Source organism: Pan paniscus, chromosome 13, assembly GCF_029289425.2.
Source record: "Pan paniscus chromosome 13, NHGRI_mPanPan1-v2.0_pri, whole genome shotgun sequence".
Taxonomy (NCBI): Eukaryota; Metazoa; Chordata; class Mammalia; order Primates; family Hominidae; genus Pan; species Pan paniscus.
In genome coordinates, this window is record NC_073262.2 from 119,257,999 (window position 1) to 119,277,384 (window position 19,386).

Below are 19,386 nucleotides of genomic sequence, written 5' to 3' on the forward strand. Positions count from 1 at the left end.
AGTGTGCCAGCTTCAGAAGCTTCAGCAGGCAACAGTATCCAGCTCGAATCAAATAACATTGTCTTGTTTTCATTGTGTTTTATGGTTACCATCTATAGATGGCCATCAATACTACATTTCCATTTATGGTAGTGATATACAATTTCTTTTAAAAATGATTGTAAGCAAAAAAAAAAAAAAAAAAAAAGAGTGAATTGCCTTACTTTAAAAAAATTATGTAAATAATAGTACAGGTGGTACCCAGTTACGGTAAACCATGTAAGGGTGGGGTTTATAAAACGCGGTTGAAATGGAAAAAGGCAGGGATTAAGGGGAAGGGAGAAAACCAGTCTTAGCCTGTCCCCATCTCTCAACCAATCCTCACTGCTGGGCACAGACAGGCTCTCAAGCCTGCGGACATACCTTTGCAGAGGACTCATGAGAAATCTAAAGTGAAGAATGCTCCAGGAACAATGGGATGGGCAAAGCCAGAGACAACAAGCGGAGAACCTGGATTCACTCAACAAATATTCTTTGAGTATCTCTGTGCAGGCACCGTTCTAGCCCTGGGCCTACAGTAATAAGCAAAATGGTTAAGTCGTAGGCCAGCCAGTAACCAGCTCTGGGTTCTGGGCTGAGTCCCCCTAGTTCTCTAGGCTTCAATGGATTGAGGATGCTCTGTGATTCAAGCCTCTGTAGCAGCTGGCCTTTGGGGAGTGGGATTCTGAGTGAGGCTCAGGAGAGGTTAGGAAAAGCCTTAAAAATATGGGATTATTTTGTTATGTGTTTGCGTGTATTTAGGGTGGGGAAGGGTAAAATTGGCCATTAACCTGGGAACTAGGAGAAAAGAATTGGGTGTGGCCTTCAGGCTCATTAGAAAGTGAAATATCATTGAGTACTTTGCATTTGTCAAGTCAGCATCACTTTGCCTGCTCATCTCCATTGCTCTTGGCTGAAAGATCAAGAACTTTAAAAGGAGGTGGAAAGAGAATGAATCCCAAAAGATAAGTGAGTAGCTGCATGGGAATGAATGAATCAATGCCACTCTTAGCCTCTTAATAGACTCATCACAGCCTTTCATTCCCAGCTCCTGGGCATTGCAATTAAGACAGAAAGAGAATGAGGGGCCCTGCCAGGAATATTTTGAGAGACTGTACTTTTCATTCACTCAACAAATATTTATTGAGTGCTTACCTGGTGCCAGGCAGTATTTAGACCTGTGGGCTGTCCAATTTGATAGCTACCTAGCCACACATGGCTATCAAACATTTGAATTTTGGCTACTTCAAACTGAAATGTGCTGTATAGCATACACATCAGAACTTGAGGATTTAGTATAAGAAAAGGAATGTTAACTCTCTCATTAATTTTAGTGTTGATTACCCATTGAAATGATAGTATTTTGGATATACCGCCAAATTAAGATTATTAAAATAAATGTCATCTATTTCTTTTTACTATATTTTAATATGGCTACTAGAAATTTACAATTGCACATGTGCTCACATTTGCGATTTGCAGTAGATTTCTATTGGACAGCGTTGTGCTAGACCCTGTGCCTACTCTGTAGGAGCTCAGTGGGTGGGACCAACAGAAACATGTTACAAAGCAGGCAGGAGACACCAGGGAGAATGAAGGTGGAATGACCACGATCCTTCCTGTGTCTTATTTTTATTTTTTTTAGATTGGCACTGTACATAGTGCTTTTTACTTCTTTTTTTTTTTTTTTTTCAGATCGGCACCCTACATAGTGCTAACGATTTTTTTTTTTTTACTTTTTTTTCAGATTGGCACTCTACATAGTGCTAATGATTTCCAGAAGTCCAGCTCTGTCCATCTCTTCCTCTGCTCAAACATGGATGCTGTATCCTTACTGCCCAGCATATTAAGCCAAAACGCCACAGTCAACTGGATTTCCTGCCTCCCCTGCTGCTCTCTGCAAGCATCCTGCACTCTGGCTGAAGTGGACTTTCTGATCCCCAAACTCATTTTCCCATTTCTCTCTCTCTCTCTCTCTGTGTGTGTGTGTGTGTGTGTGTTTTGAGACTGATTCTTACTCTGTCACCCAGGCTGGAGTGCAGTGGTGCGATCTTGGCTCACTGCAACTTCCACCTCCTGGGTTCAAGCGATTCTCCTGCCTCAGCCTCCCAAGTTGCTGGGACTACAGGCGTGCATCGCCGTGCCTGGCTATTTTTTGTATTTTTAGTAGAGATGGGATTTCACCATGTTGGCCACGGTTGGCCAGGCTGGTCTTGAACTCCTGATCTCAGGTGATCCACCTGCCTCGGCCTCCCAAAGTGCTGGAATTACAGGTGTGAGCCACCGCGCCCGGCCCCATTTCTGTGTTTTTGCTTCAGGTGGTCCCTCTGCCTGTGCCCTTGCTAACCGTCCATTTCCTCTGGTAGAATTACAAGCTTCAATTTCAGTTCCGACTCACCCAAGAAACTCCCCTTTCCTCAACCACCACATCACCTCTCTACCAAAATATTTCTTTTCTTCAAAGCCTCTGATAAACATTTATTTATTTATTTTTTATCTTACCAAAGTCTTTCCCGATAACTCTTCCCAGCTTGGCGTCTTAAGACCAGGAACTTGCCTTCCTGGAGGCATCTAGGTCACCTTCAGAGCCAGGTGGCCATTGGGTTAACTAGCTGTTGAACTGAATCAAACAGGCTCTGAGCCTTAAAGTCAGAAAGAGCCAGAGTGGAGGGGTCTGGGGGGAAGAGGGGCGCTGAGGTATAGGGAGATTAAACCTGCGGTGGAGGCAGCTTAATGGTCCATCTCTCACCCAGGGAATCTCTCTGACAGGGGTCTTTGTTAGGGTCACACCCCAGGAGATGGTTGATTATGGCTGAGTCCAGCCTGGAATGATGGGGGTTGGGGGCAGCTTGGGTAGATGACTCAGTAAATCAAACAGAACAATGAAAGGAGGTCATGCTTGTCCATCTGCATTATTGAAGACAGCCATAAATGGCCTTACCCCAGAGCGGGTCTGTCACACCTGGAGAGCTGATCTGACCTCTCCAAGACCCCTGCAACTGGGTGTTCTGGGATCTGTCCTGCAACAAGTGCCTCGAGATTTGTAGGTGGGGGCCCAGGGTGCTAAGGGATTATTTTAGCGGGCGGAGAAGGGAGGGGGTCTGCAGACGAAGGGGGCAGGTTTTGCGGGGCACTTAGGGTTCTCATAGGTTGTAGTCACGAGCTCCCAGGTTTGGAAAACTGCAATAGTCACTAAGACCATTCGGGGCTGTTTGGGTCTAGCTTGGTCTAGACGGGTCTGAAAGTCCGCAGGACCCACCCAACAAGAAGTCATTGTTCCAAGCCACGTGTCAGTGGTGGGTGATACCCCAGGATGGAAGGAGTTGGTATGAGCCGACTGAAATCTACTTGAAGGTCAAAACGGAGCCTTATGTCTTTTGTGTTCCCCAGCGGTTAGCCCAGTGCCGGCCACATGGGAAGCGCGCAAACGAAGTCCTCGCGAACTGAACTGAGAGCAGACAAAAGCACGCGCTCTTCTCCACCGCCACGCCGGTCCTACCCAAACCCGCGAGTTATCCGTATTCTCCTTCAGGAGTCATAGTCAGGCCAGAAGAGTGCGGAGGGACGGGGCCCGGGAAGAGCAGGGAACCCCCAGAGCCCGTAGCCAACGCGGAGGTGGGCGAGCGGGCGTGCGCGCACTCACTTGCCGGCGCGAGGGAGTGTCGGGGGGGAAGGGAGTGGTCTCCAAAAGGGGGAGGGGAGAAGGCAGGGGGCGGGGAGAAGCCGGCCCTTTAGGACCCGGCTGCGGCGGCGAGGGAGGAGGAAGAAGCGGAGGAGGCGGCTCCCGCGCTCGCAGGGCCGTGCCACCTGCCCGCCCGCCCGCTCGCTCGCTCGCCCGCCGCGCCGCGCTGCCGACCGCCAGCATGCTGCCGAGAGTGGGCTGCCCCGCGCTGCCGCTGCCGCCGCCGCCGCTGCTGCCGCTGCTGCTGCTGCTACTGGGCGCGAGTGGCGGCGGCGGCGGGGCACGCGCGGAGGTGCTGTTCCGCTGCCCGCCCTGCACGCCCGAGCGCCTGGCCGCCTGCGGGCCCCCGCCGGTTGCGCCGCCCGCCGCGGTGGCCGCGGTGGCCGGAGGCGCCCGCATGCCATGCGCGGAGCTCGTCCGGGAGCCGGGCTGCGGCTGCTGCTCGGTGTGCGCGCGGCTGGAGGGCGAGGCGTGCGGCGTCTACACCCCGCGCTGCGGCCAGGGGCTGCGCTGCTATCCCCACCCGGGCTCCGAGCTGCCCCTGCAGGCGCTGGTCATGGGCGAGGGCACTTGTGAGAAGCGCCGGGACGCCGAGTATGGCGCCAGCCCGGAGCAGGTTGCAGGTAACGCGGTCTGGAACAAGTAGTTGGGAGAAACTTGGAGGGCAGCGGAGAAGCCCGACGGGCGGCTGGACCTTACGGACGGTTTTAGGGGCGGCAGAGCCGAGACCTTGGACCAAATCAAGGGGGACTGTTGCTAGCGGGACGCGGAAGTCAGGCCCGGGGAGGGGAACTGGAGTTAGAGCAAGTGGAAGAGCCCTGGCGACTCATTTGGTGGGGATGAATGGGGAGAGGAAAGGCATCCCTGCTGCCGTAGTCTTACCCGCGTGGAACGGACCCAGACTTCTATTCTGGAGGAGGGATTTGCTGAGAAGGGGGCCGGTGGTCAGATCCATGGGAGTAGGAACTCGAATCTTATTTGGGGCACTGCTTGAGGACCCAAGGGTCCTGGTGGGATCGCTGCTGGGAGGCGGAGGCTGCGGGGTGCCAGTGACACCAGGAACCTTGGAAGAGGAGAGGGAGCTAGGAGGAGGCACCGGCGTCCGAAGGGGCCCTTCCTTCTACTGGGGTTGTGAGTTGGAAAGAAAGGACTTGGTACTTTGTAGGATGAGTCTCTTAGGAGAAAAATGAAAACGAACACTACTATTTCTCCATAGGGAACGAGCAGGGCTCTTGCTACCACGTTGAATGGAAAAATAAAAGGGAGGCATTTGGTAGGCGAGGGGTCTCCTAGCAGCTGAATCAATGTAACTTAAGCCCGATCGCCGGCTGCATTCCCTGGACGGGGGCAGCCAGGCTGTGCGGTTTCGCATCTGGGCCCCAGATCGAAAGGCAGGAGAGATGCGTTGCCACCCCCCACCCCCGCCCCTATCTTAAATTGAGGGACCCTTTCCTGTAGGATAGAATGAGGACCCGATATGCTTTGTTCAGGGGCCCTCATCCCTCCCAAAAAGTTATTTGAGGGACACAACCAGGCTCTAAGGAGGTTACTTTTTTTTTTTTTTTTTTTTAATTACGAAAGCCTCCTGCCCCAGTGGTCGGGAGGAAGCTGTAATTATTTTCTTTCCTCTTGGAGACAGTGGTGAAATGTGTCCACTGCCTGCTGCTGTTGTTGAAAAAGCAAGTGAGTCTTAAGTTTCTCAAACTTAAAAAGAAAAAGTGAAAAGAAGAATGCTTGCTTTTTAGCTTCTGAGGTCTTCGTAAGCCCCCCACCCCATGCACCAACCCGCCTCCCTTCTCCTGGTCGGCTATTGTTTTTTTCCCTGTTCTCCTTGAGAATGGAATTAGGGGTCAGAGTTGAAATCTTTCTTCTGTTTCTCTAGCACATTTTGCTCTGGAGTACAGAGCAAGTTAGGGCTTCCTCTGAGTGGAGCCTCTCAGTCCCTTTCTTCTCCCTCGGCTCGCTTCCTTCTCTAGCCTGCCTGGAAGTTAACCCTTCCCTCCTGCTTCTCTTAGAAAGTAACAATAAAAGGAAAAAGCCCCCACGAAATCCTTTCACTGCGGGGTGCCTGTCCCCCAGTCATGGGTTCCTCCTCATCACCCCTCGTGGTCCACCGGGGAGGTGCTGTGCAGTTTCTGAGCTGAACTCTGACAAACTAAACATCTTCCTCAGCAGGGTGAACTTTTTGAAAGGCCTCTAAGTTCATAGGATGGTTTGGCTGCTGACTGTTTTAATAAAGTGTGTGATGCCTTTCCTTCTTTAACGTTTTACTTTTTTTTTTTTTTTTTCTACTCTTCATTCGTCTTATTCTAAGCCTGAAAACCAATTCTACTTCCCAAATCCCTGAAGCCGGTTAGGGTCTTTAGCCAGGAACAGATGCGGCAGATTTTCTCCCATTCACTTTTCCCTGGAGCCTGAAGGGGGTGGGGGGTAGTTGTCAGGGGAGGCCAGGGACAATGGGGTGAGTTCATGGGAAGAATGTCACTCTGGATTTTCTGCCTGGTTATGGGACTCCCTTCCGCCAGCTTGCCCCAGCTGCGTTCTCCTCCCCAGTGCCCAGACGCCTTCCGCATTTTTGTGCACCAGCCTGGGAAGAGGGGATGTTAAGCAGGGGTGGAAGGTGGGGGGTGGGGCTGGAAGCTGAGTGGGTGCACTCAAAAGAAGTGACCAATGTCAGGGGTGCCTGAGAAAGAGTCGGGCTGGGGGAGGGGAGCACTTTGGGAAGGAGCCTGAGCTTGCAAGGGTGCAGGAGAAAAAGGGGTCAAGGCTGGAGGCTTTTGTGTGGGAGAGGGTCTTAGGCTGGGGCAGAGACTGGAGTCACTGGATGGAGAGTGCTGGGTCCGAGTTGGGTGGGGCCTGGCCCAGACGGAGATCTTAGCACTGAATCCTCTGCCTCCCACTCCATCTCCCGTCCCCTCTTCTCTCCCCTCCGAAGAATGAGCACCCCCCCTCCAGCCTGCATTCCTCTTTGAGCAGGTTGCTTTTGAGAATTTTAAACATACCCTCTTATTTCGAGGCAGCGAACCTCAGCAGTTCCGGCTTTGCTGTTAGCTCTTTTGTCTTTGTTCCCGGGACTCAGGGGCTGTGTTGCTGCTGGCTTCCTGGGGATGGCAAGGATGCAGGGGTGGGGGTGGGCACATCAGTGGGTGGAAGGAGTGGGTGGTGGTGAGCCTGTATCCCACGGGGACGATGGGCTGGGGCTTGTTGGTTCAAAGAAACTGAGAAGTCAGACTTGGGGGAAGGGGTGGGTAGGCCTAGAAGAAAAACCGAAAGGAGACCCTGAGATCTGCTTGAAGTTGGGACTCTAAAAGCGTGTGTATGTGTTTGGTGGTGGAGTGGATAGAAGTGCCTAGAAATGTCAGGGTCGAGGAGGGAACAGGGTTGGGCCAGTCCAGGCCCTTTCAGAATTAAGGCTGGGCTAGACCGGTTCCTTCAGTATCTCCCCAGCCTCCTTCCCTACCGTGTACAATGCAGGGGATTATACTGAGAGGCGGGGCCGCCCGAGTGGCCGTCTGGCCCGCTGCACGTATAAAGGTGCTATAGAAATGTGTAGTCATTCAAAGTCCCAGGGCGGGCAGACAGGCAGGCAGGCAGGCGGGCGGGCGGGCGGGCAGGCGGGCCTGGGGAGGCTCTGCATCTGCAGTTGCCGGGGAAGAATAAAGGGGGGAAGAGGCAAGCACTGATTTACAGTGGTTCAGTGCAGCTTCAAAAAAAAAGGGGGAAAAAGCAATGGGACTTCTGGCTCAGAGTACTGCTTTGCATCTCGTCTTGCATAAATTTGCATACTGAGTTCAAAGTCGTAAAATAGACTAGGGAAATGAGTGGGATCTACTGTCACTGATTGTTAACACCACTACCTTCCACCTCCCCTCCCCCCATCTGGACAGAACTCCCAGCACTAGTTCTGCTAAGCAGCGCTGCCTGAGTCACCAGTCACCACTGTTCATGAAAGAAGGAGATGGGGAAGCGCCTGTCTAGGAGACCAAGCAGGGTGTGGCAGTGTGCACCCTGGCCTCGGAGGCAGGGCCTCTCTGAAGGGTGTGGCCCGACAGATTCTGGACCAGTGAGGCAAGTGGTGTTCTTTCTGACGCCTGGGGCTGCCGTTGCCCATGGTGGGCTGCAGTTTGAGGAAGCTGCAGAATCCGGGTCTTCTTTGTTTGAAATTTCCCTCCTCAGCTTCCACATATGTCCAAAACATTTACTGTGATAAGTCCCTTTGTGTGGTGGTAATGACCCACTTCTTTAGACAAGATATTTGAGGAAGGTTCGAGAACAGAAAAATTCTACTTAACAATGTTAAGGAATCTGAGAAAAGTGGGGCACAGGAGTCTCTAGGTTAGAATAGGTGGTAGAGCCTGGAAGGAGAGAAGAACCCATCTGTTGTATTCCCAAGGGTCTGCCTACACAATGGCTCTTGGCCAAGTGGACTGTTGAGTTTCCTGTCAGGCAGAGGGAAGAGGGAGGCTTAGATAGTTCTCACTGTTGGCCTACTTCAGCACTGAGCTTTAAGACTTTCAGGCAAATCATTCCTTCAGGCTCAGAGGCTGGAAATTAGTTCTATAAAAATGCCATGGGGCCGGTCGCATTGGCTCATGCCTGTAATCCCAGCACTTTGGGAGGCCGAGGCAGGTGGATCACGAGGTCAGGAGTTTGGAGACCAGCCTGGCCAATATAGTGAAACCTCTTCTCTGCTACAAATACAAAAATTAGCTGGGCATGGTGGAGCATGCCTGTAGTCCCAGCTGCTTGGGAGGCTGAGGCAGGAGAATTGCTTGAACCCGGGAGGTGGAGCTTGCAGTGAGCTGGGATTGCATTACTGCTCTCCAGCCTGGGCAACAGAGCAAAAAAACTCCGTCTCAAAAAATAAATAAATAAAATAAAAATGCCACGGGTTGGCCAGGCGCGGTGGCTCATGCCTGTAATTCCAGCACTTAGGGAGGCTGAGGTCGGCAGATCACCTAAGGTCAGGAGTTCAAGACCAGCCTGGCTAACATAGTGAAACCCCATCTCTACTAAAAAATGCAAAAATTAGTTGGGCATGGTGGCACCTGCCTGTAGTCCCAGCTGCTCGGGACTCTGAGGTAGGAGAATCGCTTGAACCTGGGAGCTGGAGGTTGCAGTGAGCCGAGATGGCGCCACTCCACTCCAGCCTGGGCAACAAGAGTGAAACTCCGTCTCAAAAATAAAATAAAAATAAAAACAAAAATAAAAAGCCATGGGTTACCTGAAAGTAGGAGCATATCCATTCACTCATTATCTGACCTTTGAGGGCTGACTTGGAGAGAACTGTTCTCTGGCCCAGTCATCAGGTGGCTTCCAGTTGGTTCTCACCTGGGCTGTTCACACCCATAGAAAATGGGAGGTACGACTGTTCAATTTCTTTTTTTTTTTGAGACAGAGACTCGCTCTCTTGCCCAGGCTGGAGTGCAGTGGTGCGATCTCGGCTCACTGCAAGCTCCGTCTCCTGGGTTCACGCCATTCTCCTGCCTCAGCCTCCCGAGTAGTTGGGACTACAGGCACCTGCCACCACGCCCGGCTAACTTTTTGTATTTTTTAGTAGAGACGGGGTTTCACAGTGTTAGCCAGGATGGTCTCGATCTCCTGACCTCATGATCCGCCCACCTCGGCCTCCCAAAGTGCTGAGGATTACAGGCATGAGCCATGGTGCCCGACCAGGCTAATTTTTTTTTTTTTTTTTTTTTTTTTGAGACGGAGTCTTGCTCTGTCGCCCAGGCTGGAGTGCGGTGGCGTGATCTTGGCTCACTGCAAGCTCTGCTTCCTGGGTTCACGCCATTGTCCTGCTTCAGCCTCCCGAGTAGTTGGGAATTCACGCATGCACCACCATACACGGTTACTATTTTTGTATTTTTAGTAGAGGCAGGGTTTTACCATGTTGGCCGGGTTGGTCTCAAACTCCTGAACCTCAAGTGATCTGCCCGCCTTGGCCTCCCAAAGTGCTGGGATTACAGGCATGAGCTACCGCACCTGGCCACAACTGTTCGATATTGATATGAGGAAGTTCTGAAAATTCTGCACCAAAGGGAATGGAGAACGGGTAAATACCTACGATGCCTGGCAGGACAGGACAGGGGGCTGCTGAAAGGAATGAAGGAGGAGCAGAACAGAAAGGGGCTGTGAGGCCACATCCACATCTGCTTTTGTTGTTGGTCCTTCCCGCGTACTAGAAGACTGTACCCAAAAGAAAAGAAAAAAGCTTGTTTGTTTTTTTTGTTTTTTTGTTTTTATAAAGAGTCTGTGTATCTGGGAATTGTTATTTTTATTTGTATTATTATTTTTATTCATTTATTTATTTCAAGACCGAGTTTTGCTCTGTCACCCAGGCTGGAGTGCAGTGGCGCAATCTCGGTTCACGGCAACCTCTGCCTCCCGAGTTCAAGCAATTCTCCTGCCTCAGCCCCCCAAGTAGCTGGAATTATAGACACCTGCCACCATGCCTGGCTAATTTTTGTATTTTTAGTAGAGACAGGTTTTCACCATGTTGGCCAGGCTGGTCTCGAACTCCGGACCTCAGGTGATCCTCTCGCCTTGGCCTCCCAAAGTGCTGTGAGTACAGGCGTGAACCACTGCACCTGGCCTATTTTAATTTTTTAAGGAACTCTGTATCCAGGGAGTGCATTTCGTCTCAGCCTTTCTCTGTATGTTCCCGACTCCCTCTTCCTCCTCCTGCCTTCTCCATGCTGTCCTCTTTGTCCCTGCAGACCATTCTTTCCTTTCCCACACTTCTCCCTTCCATGCCTTTCCTACTCCAGCTCAGCTAGAACACCTGCTTGCTAGGTAGGTGGGTGGGGCTCAAAAATGGTGTGGAAAATATAGTGGTCTCAGCCTCAGAGATCCATCCAATCAGAGGGATATTATGTAGGTGACTGGAGACTATAATGCTTGAAAAAACTAGAATCCTTAAATGAGGAGGGTGGTTGACTGGGCTTTGAGGGAAAGGACTTCTATAGGCCAGGGAATGGGATTCTCTCCTATAAGAGTTAGCACTAGCGCTGCTTCTGCTGAAACCAAGGCATAGAAGCGGGAGATGATGTTTGAATTCATGAGGGAAGCTGGTAACGTGGTTGGCAGATATTCTAGATCCCTCTGCTTATCCTGTCTCTGGCCAGCAATTCACTGAGATGGCAGGCAGCCGCCAGGAGATTGGTGGTGCTCGCATCTGTCCTCACCCTATTATGAACTGGCTTCTGTGCCTGCTTTGTCTCCTGTCTTCCACCTCCCTGCGAGAGAGGCCGTTCTACCTCCATTTCACAGGTGTGGACACTGGGTGACTCAGTGATACGAAAATGCTGAGAGGCTAACCTGGGTACCTTCCCACTGCACCCCTCTACCTCCGTGGCCGGGCAAGGAGTTGGGCTGTTGGCAGAGAAAAGCTTTTGACCCTATCAACCAGCAGTTTTGTTCCTGGACAGCTGCCATGTGCAGGTGATGTATGGGGCACAGTAAATTTCTGCCAGATTTCAATTATGTAGATTCCCTTGACTCCATGGACAGTCACAAGTCCTGGAGTTTGGGGACCTCACAGTTGTAAGTAGCCAGCATACAGAGGTCAGTCAAGAGGGACAAGAAGGTCACAGGGTGGGCCTCTTGAGAGAAGAGCTGCTGGGTAGCAGATGATGGTGCAGGCAGCCTGGACTTTGCTGTCATATTGACCGGGGTTGGTTCCATTGCAACCCCGTCTCTTAATACTTCAGTATTTAGTAAGGCTCTTCCTCCAATGCCAGTTCCCTGTTGGTAAAATAGCAATGATTTTACCTCTTTCCCAGGGTGCGTGTTGGGGTGGCTGTGATAATGGCAAGTACCTGGCACATAGTATGTTCTTGTACATGTTAGCTGCCTTAATCTTGGCAAGTGACATCTCCTCCTTGACAGTTAGCTGGCCTTTAAAATGAAGGCCAAACTGGAAAGGTCAGGCAGGCCACTCCTCTCTGGAGGTTCAAATCCCAGGTGGTCTACCATGTACTAATCACCCAAGGTAAGCTTCTTGCTAAGCCTCAGTTTTCTTATTTGCAAATCAGAAATTGATAGTATTTCATTGGGTCAACTACACAGATGTGTGTAAAGATATAAACTATATATAAAACCTAAGCTCTTGCATTTTGGTGATGAGTCACTTGATTTCCATCTCTTCACCTATGAATGGAAATATCCATACCTCTCCAACCTACTTTCACACGGCTGTAGCGAGGTGGTTTATGGAAAGGGCAATGAAACTGTACTTTAAATGCAATACAAATGCAATTGATAAATGCAATATAAATGCAACTGATAAATGCATGATAAATGCAGTGCATAAACGGTTGGAGGCCATCGGGCTTGCATTTTTTTTTTTTTTTTTTACATGGAGTCTTGCTCTGTTGCCCAGGCTGGAGTGCAGTGGCGTGATCTCAGCTCACTGCAAGCTCCGCCTCCTGGGTTCACGCCATTCTCCTGCCTCAGCCTCCTGAGTAGCTGGGACTACAGGCACCTGCCACCACGCCCGGCTAATTTTTTGTATTTTTTAGTAGAGACGGGGTTTCACAGTGTTAGCCAGGATGGTCTCGATCTCCTGACCTCATGATCCGCCCACCTCAGCCTCCCAAAGTGCTGATGATTACAGGCGTGAGCCATGGTGCCCGACCAGGCTTACATTTTTTTTTTTTTTTTTTTTTGTGAGACGGAGTCTCGCTATGTCGCCCAGGCTGGAGTTCAGTGGCACGATCTCGGCTCACTGCAAGCTCCACCTCCCGGGTTCATGCCATTCTCCTGCCTCAGCCTCCTGAGTAGCTGGACTATAGGCACTCGCCACCACGCCCAGCTAATTTTTTGCATTTTTAGTAGAGATGGGGTTTCACAGTGTTAGCCAGGATGGTCTCGATCTCTTGACCTCATGATCCGCCCACCTCGGCCTCCCAAAGTGCTGGGATTACAGGTGTGAGCCACCCCGCCTGGCTAGGCTTGCTTTTTTTTTTTTTTTTTTTTTTTGAGACGGAGTCTTGCTCTGTCACCCAGGCTGGAGTGCAGTGGCGCGATCTCGGCTCACTGCAAGCCCGCCTCCTGGGTTCATGCCATTCTCCTGCCTCAGCCTCCCCAGCAGCTGGGACTACAGGCGCACGCTGCCACGCTCGGCTAATTTTTTGTATTTTTAGTAGAGATGGGGTTTCACCGTGTTAGCCAGGATGGTCTCGATCTCCTGACCTTGTGATCCGCCCGCCTCGGCCTCCCAAAGTGCTGGGATTACAGGCGTGAGCCACCACGCCCGGCCTAGGCTTGCATTTTTAATGGATTAGTTGGGCAGTGCTCTTTGGATCCGATGTGCTGACGTCTAGGACTGACTGTTTTGGTATGGGAGCTTCTCTCTGCAGTATCTAGAATGGAGGTTGGAGGGACTATGGGGAACAGAGGTGGCCCCAGAGCTTGGACATCTGGGTTCTCATGCTGGCCTTGCTGCTCATAAGCAGGTAACACAGGGTTGAGTTCCTCCTTTGCCTGGCCAGCCAACCTGGAAGACCTAGCCTTCTGGCTGTCAGTGTCCAGAGCTCTGGAGAATCCCTGAGGCTACATCTCCGGGTGGGGGAAGGTCCTCTCTGTATAGATGGCCCTCCAGGGGAAGTCTGCAAGGATCCAGACTTCAGAATAATAGAGTTAAGTATTAACTAATCCAAGTGGTCCTAGCACATTTAGCACATATGGCATGCTCAAGGGTGTGCAATTGTGCAGTCATCAAAGCCAGTGAGGGCACCCGATGCCACCCATTTCCTGCACCAGGAAAATGGACCTTTCACGTCTCTGAACCTGGGATGCCAGAATGCACTGAACTTGATCCTGGCAAATAAATTGGAAGCTGTTTCCAAAAAAGTGATATTTTCTTGCTACATTGTCTCCAGAGTTTACTCCTGAGTTGGGGAGCAGCATCTCATTTTGCAAGGGGCTGATGGATTCTCCATAGAAATGCTGGGTTGGGGGAGTGTCTTCTGAGTACTGGGGCTCTACCTAATGTCTGATTCCATCTGTGGTACCAAAAAGCCCTCTGAATGGCAGCCTTTCTGTGCACAATGATGCCGAAGACTTTCTTTTCCAGCATCTAATGAGGCAAGGCCCCAGGAAAGCAGAGAAGGCGGATGCTTGAGTCTCTGAGGGTCAGAATACACTTATGGTGAAATCAGGACTGGGGACAAGGCAAAGTACTGCCATTGGGAATCTGGGGTGGATGGTCATGTTAGACCAGGGGTGTCCAATCTTTTGGCTTCCCTGGGCCACTTGGAAGAAGAATTGTCATGGGTCACACATAAAATACACTAACACTAACCATAGCTGATGAGCTAAAAAAAAAAATTGCAAAAAAAATCTCATAATGTTTTAAGAAAGTTTACGAAATTGTGTTGGGCCACATTCAAAGCTCTCCTGGGCTGCAGGTTGGACAAGCTTGGCGTAGACTCTTGGAGGGCTTTCATGGTGGAGGCAGGAAAGGAAAAGCCCCTTTTACAGATGGGATAGTAGCTCCAGAGAAATGTGTTGGTTTTCAGTTCCAGAGTAATTTCACCTGCTCCCACCCTCCACACTCACAAAGAGCAGGCTGGGTGGGATGTCGATTTTTTTTTCTTCTGGAGAATGGACGATCTCCCTATGCCTCTCCTCCTCCTTGGCTACTAACCCCTGACTTTTCCCTCCCCCTTCTCTGGCCACTCCTGTTCCTGAACAAAGCCAGGGAAGATCTGGGCTGGCTCAGCCCCTGGGTGTCAGTCAAGACTCAGAGGGAGACTTTACTCAAAAAGCCAGCCCTCCCGGAAAGAAATACAGAGCAACTGTAGTCAGGAATTTTTCCCTTTCCTTTTTTCTGTGGGCGGGGGGAGGGACAATTGGCAGTCTTTGGGGCCCTTCTGGCTGCCAGCCCCACATCTCTTCCTGGCTGTTGGGAGGCAGGGCAGGAGGGAAGACTGGGGAGAAGGGGGCAGGGGCTGGCAAACACCCAGCTGCTGGGCAGTGGAATTCGTCCATAGGCCCTGGTGGAGTTGGCCTCTAGTGAAGCCTGGGGAGGTTTCTAATTAGTGGAGGACGGTGAAGGTGTGGCAGCCTGTGTTCATTCAAGGAACTGAGCTCTCTGAGCCAGGAAGTCAAAGGGAAGAGGGGGACTGAGTCCCAGAAGGCCTTGGTAGGTGGGAGGTGGGGAGGAAGTTGTGCCTACTCAGTGTGTTCCATCCTATTAGAAGTTGAGAAGAGGGGGGTGTTTCAGCTGGAGTGATTCAGGTTGGACTCTGGGGGTGCAGAGAGTCAGACATTGGCACTAAGCAAAGGGTGCCACCTCAAAGAATAAGTGATATAACAGTGATAAACAAAATGGCTTTGTTCTAGACATTGCCTGCTTCTACCAGAAAGCTCATTTTGGTTTTTTTGTTTGTTTTATATTCTTCCCCTCTCCCACTTCCTGCCCCAGCTCTGTTTTAGCCTCGAGATTCTCTCCACTTAACAAATGAAGAAATCAAGGCTACATTCAGGTTCAACTGCCAAGGCAAGCACAGACCAGATTGTAGTCTGGATCTCTAGATTCTTCTTCCAGCTCTCCATTTCACCAGACTCACACATGCAGAAAAGCAGTGAATTATATACTGCTTCTTGGAAGAGCTCCTTTTCCCTGGGAAGTAGTAATTAAGGCATATCTTCTCAAAAATGTTCCTTTATGCAACTCTCTAGGAAGTTTCTTTTAGGTCTATTGTCTTTACTTCTGGATGGAGGTGCCACGTTGCCTCTGGGTGGTGAACTTGTTTTCTAAAATGCCCGAGGCCAAGAACAAAATGAAAATGGCAATTCCCTTGTGCCCTGTGCCCTGCCCCGTGACTTCCTGATAATGCTGAGCAGTTGCTATAGCAACAGTGGTGGGAGGTGTGTCAGGCAGGATAAAGGGGGTGGGGGTAGGACAGGTTTACTGGATCAAAGAGGCTTTTGCGGTTGAGTAGGGCTGCTGACATGACTGATAGCGTACTTCTAGGGAAAGATGGGGGTCCCATAGAGATGGGGAGGGGAAGAAATGAAGCCCTGGGGCTAAAAGGTCTTGCTTGAGAGTCTTTCCTTAGGTGATTCCAAGTGACCAGGTGCCATCTGGTTGGTTAACAACCTGGGCTTGGTTTTGGCCACTGGCTACATGACTTTGTGCAGTTGGCCTCCAGCTCTATAGCTCATTTATCAAGTGTGAGGGGGATAAGAAATTATCAACCTCATGTGCCTGCTTGATAATAAAGGTAAACATGCAAGCCACGTAGCACAGAAGCTCAGATAATCAATTGAGGTAGTGCAGGTTCTGATTCTTGCAATACAGGAGAACAGGAGAATGGCAGACACCTGCTTTTGGACGTTTTCTGATTGGTCATTTCAAGAATCCTGTTAGCAGGTGTGACTTATTCCCTTGAGTGTGGCTTACCTGGACAGCTGCCACTTTGCTTTGGAAAGCCTTCAGTGAGTCCAGAGAGGAGTCAATGGTTGAGAATTTTCCAGGGGGCAGTCATGACCCTCGATGCCATTGTGCCTGTGGTTCTACCAACAGCTTAATGACCAACCATGTCCCATTTATGCCCCAGAAGTTAGGACTCCCACTTGAGGCTCTGCTGGATGTCTCTGGTTTGGTTCACTGCCTCTTAAACCTTGAGAGCATAGCCAAGGAAGGTAATTGATGTGATATACTATCAGACAAAATTACTGAACTTTAGTTGAAGACAGAGAAAAGCATGGTGACCTATTTAAAGACACTTATTTATATTCAAGACACTTCTTGTGCTGGTTTGAGAGTGGCCGGCAATCCTGGACATCTTTGCAGGTTTTAAATTTCTTTTTGCATCCTGTGGGTTCAATTTGTCAGGCCTGGAATATCTGAGAGCAGAGTTATGGGGATGGAGAAGAGGACAGTGGAAGGGGAGGGTGGTGGGAAAGGTTGGTAGGATTCAGCCTTTGTTACACTATGGGAGTGGGGCTGTGGGATTGCATCATCGAAACTGAATTGTTTGAATGTGGGTCTTAGGACAGGCATGTGTCCTTCCCATCCCATCTCATGGTTCCACTTGCTCACTGCCTTTCTTGACTTGCTCACTGCCTTTCTTGACTCTTAACCACTCTTGCTGATACGGGCTCTAGATGAGGCAGAGGCCAGAAGAATGAGAAAAAGAGTTAATGTAACAGGGTACTCTTGGGCAAGTGCTAGATGCTCTTTGATAGTGTATTAGTCTGTTTTCATGCTGCTGATAAAGACATACCCAAGACTGGGTAATTTACAAAAGAAAGAGGTTTAATAGACTCACAGTTCCATGTGGCTGGGGAGGCCTCACAATCATGGCGGAAGGTGAAGGCACGTCTCACATGGTGGCAGACAAGAGAGCTTGTGCAGGGAAACTCCCCTTTATAAAACCATCAGATCTCATGAGACTTGTTCACTATCACGAGAACAGCATGGGAAAGACCTACCCCGATGATTCAATTACCTCCCACTGGGTCCCTCCTACAACATGTAGGAATTGTGGGAGCTACAATTCACGGTGAGATTTGGGTGGGGACACAGCCAAACCATATCAGATGGTCACCTTTTCTAATGTGTAAACATTAATTGAGCACATGCTGTGTGTCAGCTAGGAGACCATATGAAAAAGCAGTTGTCATACCACCTGTAACACATGCTTTTTCATGCTGGAGGGGGACAAGAAAAGCATTTTAGAAAGGTGAATAAAGAAGAAACCAAGGCAGTAGAGATGTATATACATCTTATGCAAATAAACAGGTAGCTCTTGGTCACTAAAAGAGCTTGACCAAGTCTCTTGGGAAGAGCTTGATGTTAAATAATGAAGTCCCTTCATGGTAAATAAAGTTATGAAAGTAAGAGAATCAAGTTGGACAGGCTTCTACTTCTTCAGTCTTGGAAGAAAAAAGCACAGTGTCTTCCTTCCAAAAATGTAAATTGAGGACACAGAATGTCTTCTCACCTGTCCTTCATTCACTAAGTGTGGAAAGCTGTATGGAAGCTAAGACCAAGTTTATGTCTTCAGGAAGCTTCCATCCTTAGGAGGACTAAGAAAATGCACAGACCTACAGCTTTTTGGCAATGGACTCAGGCTAGAGTGCTGTGAAGAAAGTTGGGTCAAATTACCAGAAGACTTTACCCAGCAGTGCTTTTCTTTTTTAAATTTTTTAAAAATTTTTATTTATCTATTTCTTTATTTTATTTATTTATTTTGAGACACAGTCCCCCTGTTATGCCCAGGCTGGAGTGCAGTGGCGTGATCTTGGCTTACTGCAAGCTCCGCCTCCCGGGTTTGCACCATTCTCCTGCCTCAGCCTCCTGAGTAGCTGGGACTTCAGGTGCCCACCACCACGCCTGGCTAATTTTTTGTATTTTTTAGTAGAGATGGGGTTTCACCATGTTAGCCAGGATGGTCTCGATTTGCTGACCTCATGATCTGCCCGCCTCGGCCTCCCAAAGTGCTGGGATTACAGGCGTGAGCCACTGCGCCCGGCCCTTATTTATTTGTTTTTTTGAGACAAGCTCTGGCTGTGTCACCTAGGCTGGAATGCAATTGCACGATCTCAGCTCACTGCAACCTCCACCTCCCGGGCTCAAGCCATCCTCCCAGCTATGGCAGTGCTTTTCATCAATGCAATCAAGTGACCTTTGGACACTTGGAGGCCATATTGTTCATCCTTCTTCCTCCTCAAAAGGTTTCTCCTAAGTTATACCAGAGGGAGTCTGTGCAATTTCTTCCCATCTGCAATTTATCAGATTTGTTTTGTTCTTTCTTATGAAATTCTTGGATGGCTTCTAACGTGGATCTCTCCTGTTTTAGTTTAAGGCTGTTTTCTCTCTGGTCCTTGGGGAGACAGAACGGCTCCTTCCCTTCCCTTGGGTTTTCCTGGCCCTTGGACACCTCCACCACTCAGCACCCTCTGGCAGCACCAGGATGGATTTGTCCCTTGGCTTTCAGTTCTCAGGCCTGAGTCATCTTGATTACTTCATCTTCCCCTTCTTAATTCTGTGACCCTCTTCTACTACCTTTGGGTCTTCTTTCTGACTCATTTCCGAGTTCTTCATGGCATAGAGAACTGGCCAGGAGCCCAGGGCTAGGTTCTGACTGGTGGACAAGTGACCCTGGTAACATCATTGCCCTGGCCAGTGAGAGTGGTGGTGAAGTCCGCCATGTCACTATCGGTTGGTCGTCTTCCAGTAGGGCTTCAGGGACACTTGAGGTTACTGATAGCTCTGCTTGATGAGGAAGATGAGGGGTGGTTGGTGTGAGAGGTGACTTTTTTGTTTTTGTTTTTGAGACAGAGTCTCTCACTCTGTCACCCAGGCTGGAGTCAGTGGCGCGATCTTGGCTCACTGCAACCTTCGCCTCCCGGGTTCAAGCGATTCTTCTGCCTCAGCCTCCTGAGTAGCTGGGATTACAGGCATGCACCACCATGCCTGGCTAATTTTTGTATTTTTACTAGAGACGGGGTTTCACCATATTGGCCAGGCTGGTCTCGAACTCCTGACCTCGTGATCCACCTGCCTTGGCCTCCCAAAGTGCTGGGATTACAGGCATGAGCCACCGCGCCCAGCCCTGAGAGGTGACTTTTTTAAAAGAATATTTAAAAAATGCAGAAAAGTACAAAGAACAATGTAGTAACACAAGTCTACCACCCAGAACCGTGGGCGGTTGATATTTTGTCCACTA

The 19,386-nt window shown here is 49.9% G+C and overlaps 1 protein-coding gene across 2 annotated transcripts in view; it reads left to right on the top strand.

Moving 5' to 3' along the window:
- Nucleotides 1–1,715: 1,715 nt before the first annotated feature.
- IGFBP2 (insulin like growth factor binding protein 2) overlaps nt 1,716–19,386 on the top strand; it is a 33,070-nt gene continuing 15,399 nt past the window's right edge. Inside the window, exon 1 of one of the 2 annotated variants that reach the window (XM_034955101.4) lies at nt 1,716–3,633. Coding sequence is in view for 1 of the 2 variants with exons in the window: in XM_003818692.6 (XP_003818740.2) it covers nt 3,882–4,323 (442 nt within the window). In the remaining variant the exon portion in view is untranslated. Of the gene's footprint in view, nt 3,634–3,729; nt 4,324–19,386 lie in introns of those variants that run through there. The other variant, XM_003818692.6, reaches the window with a different exon arrangement.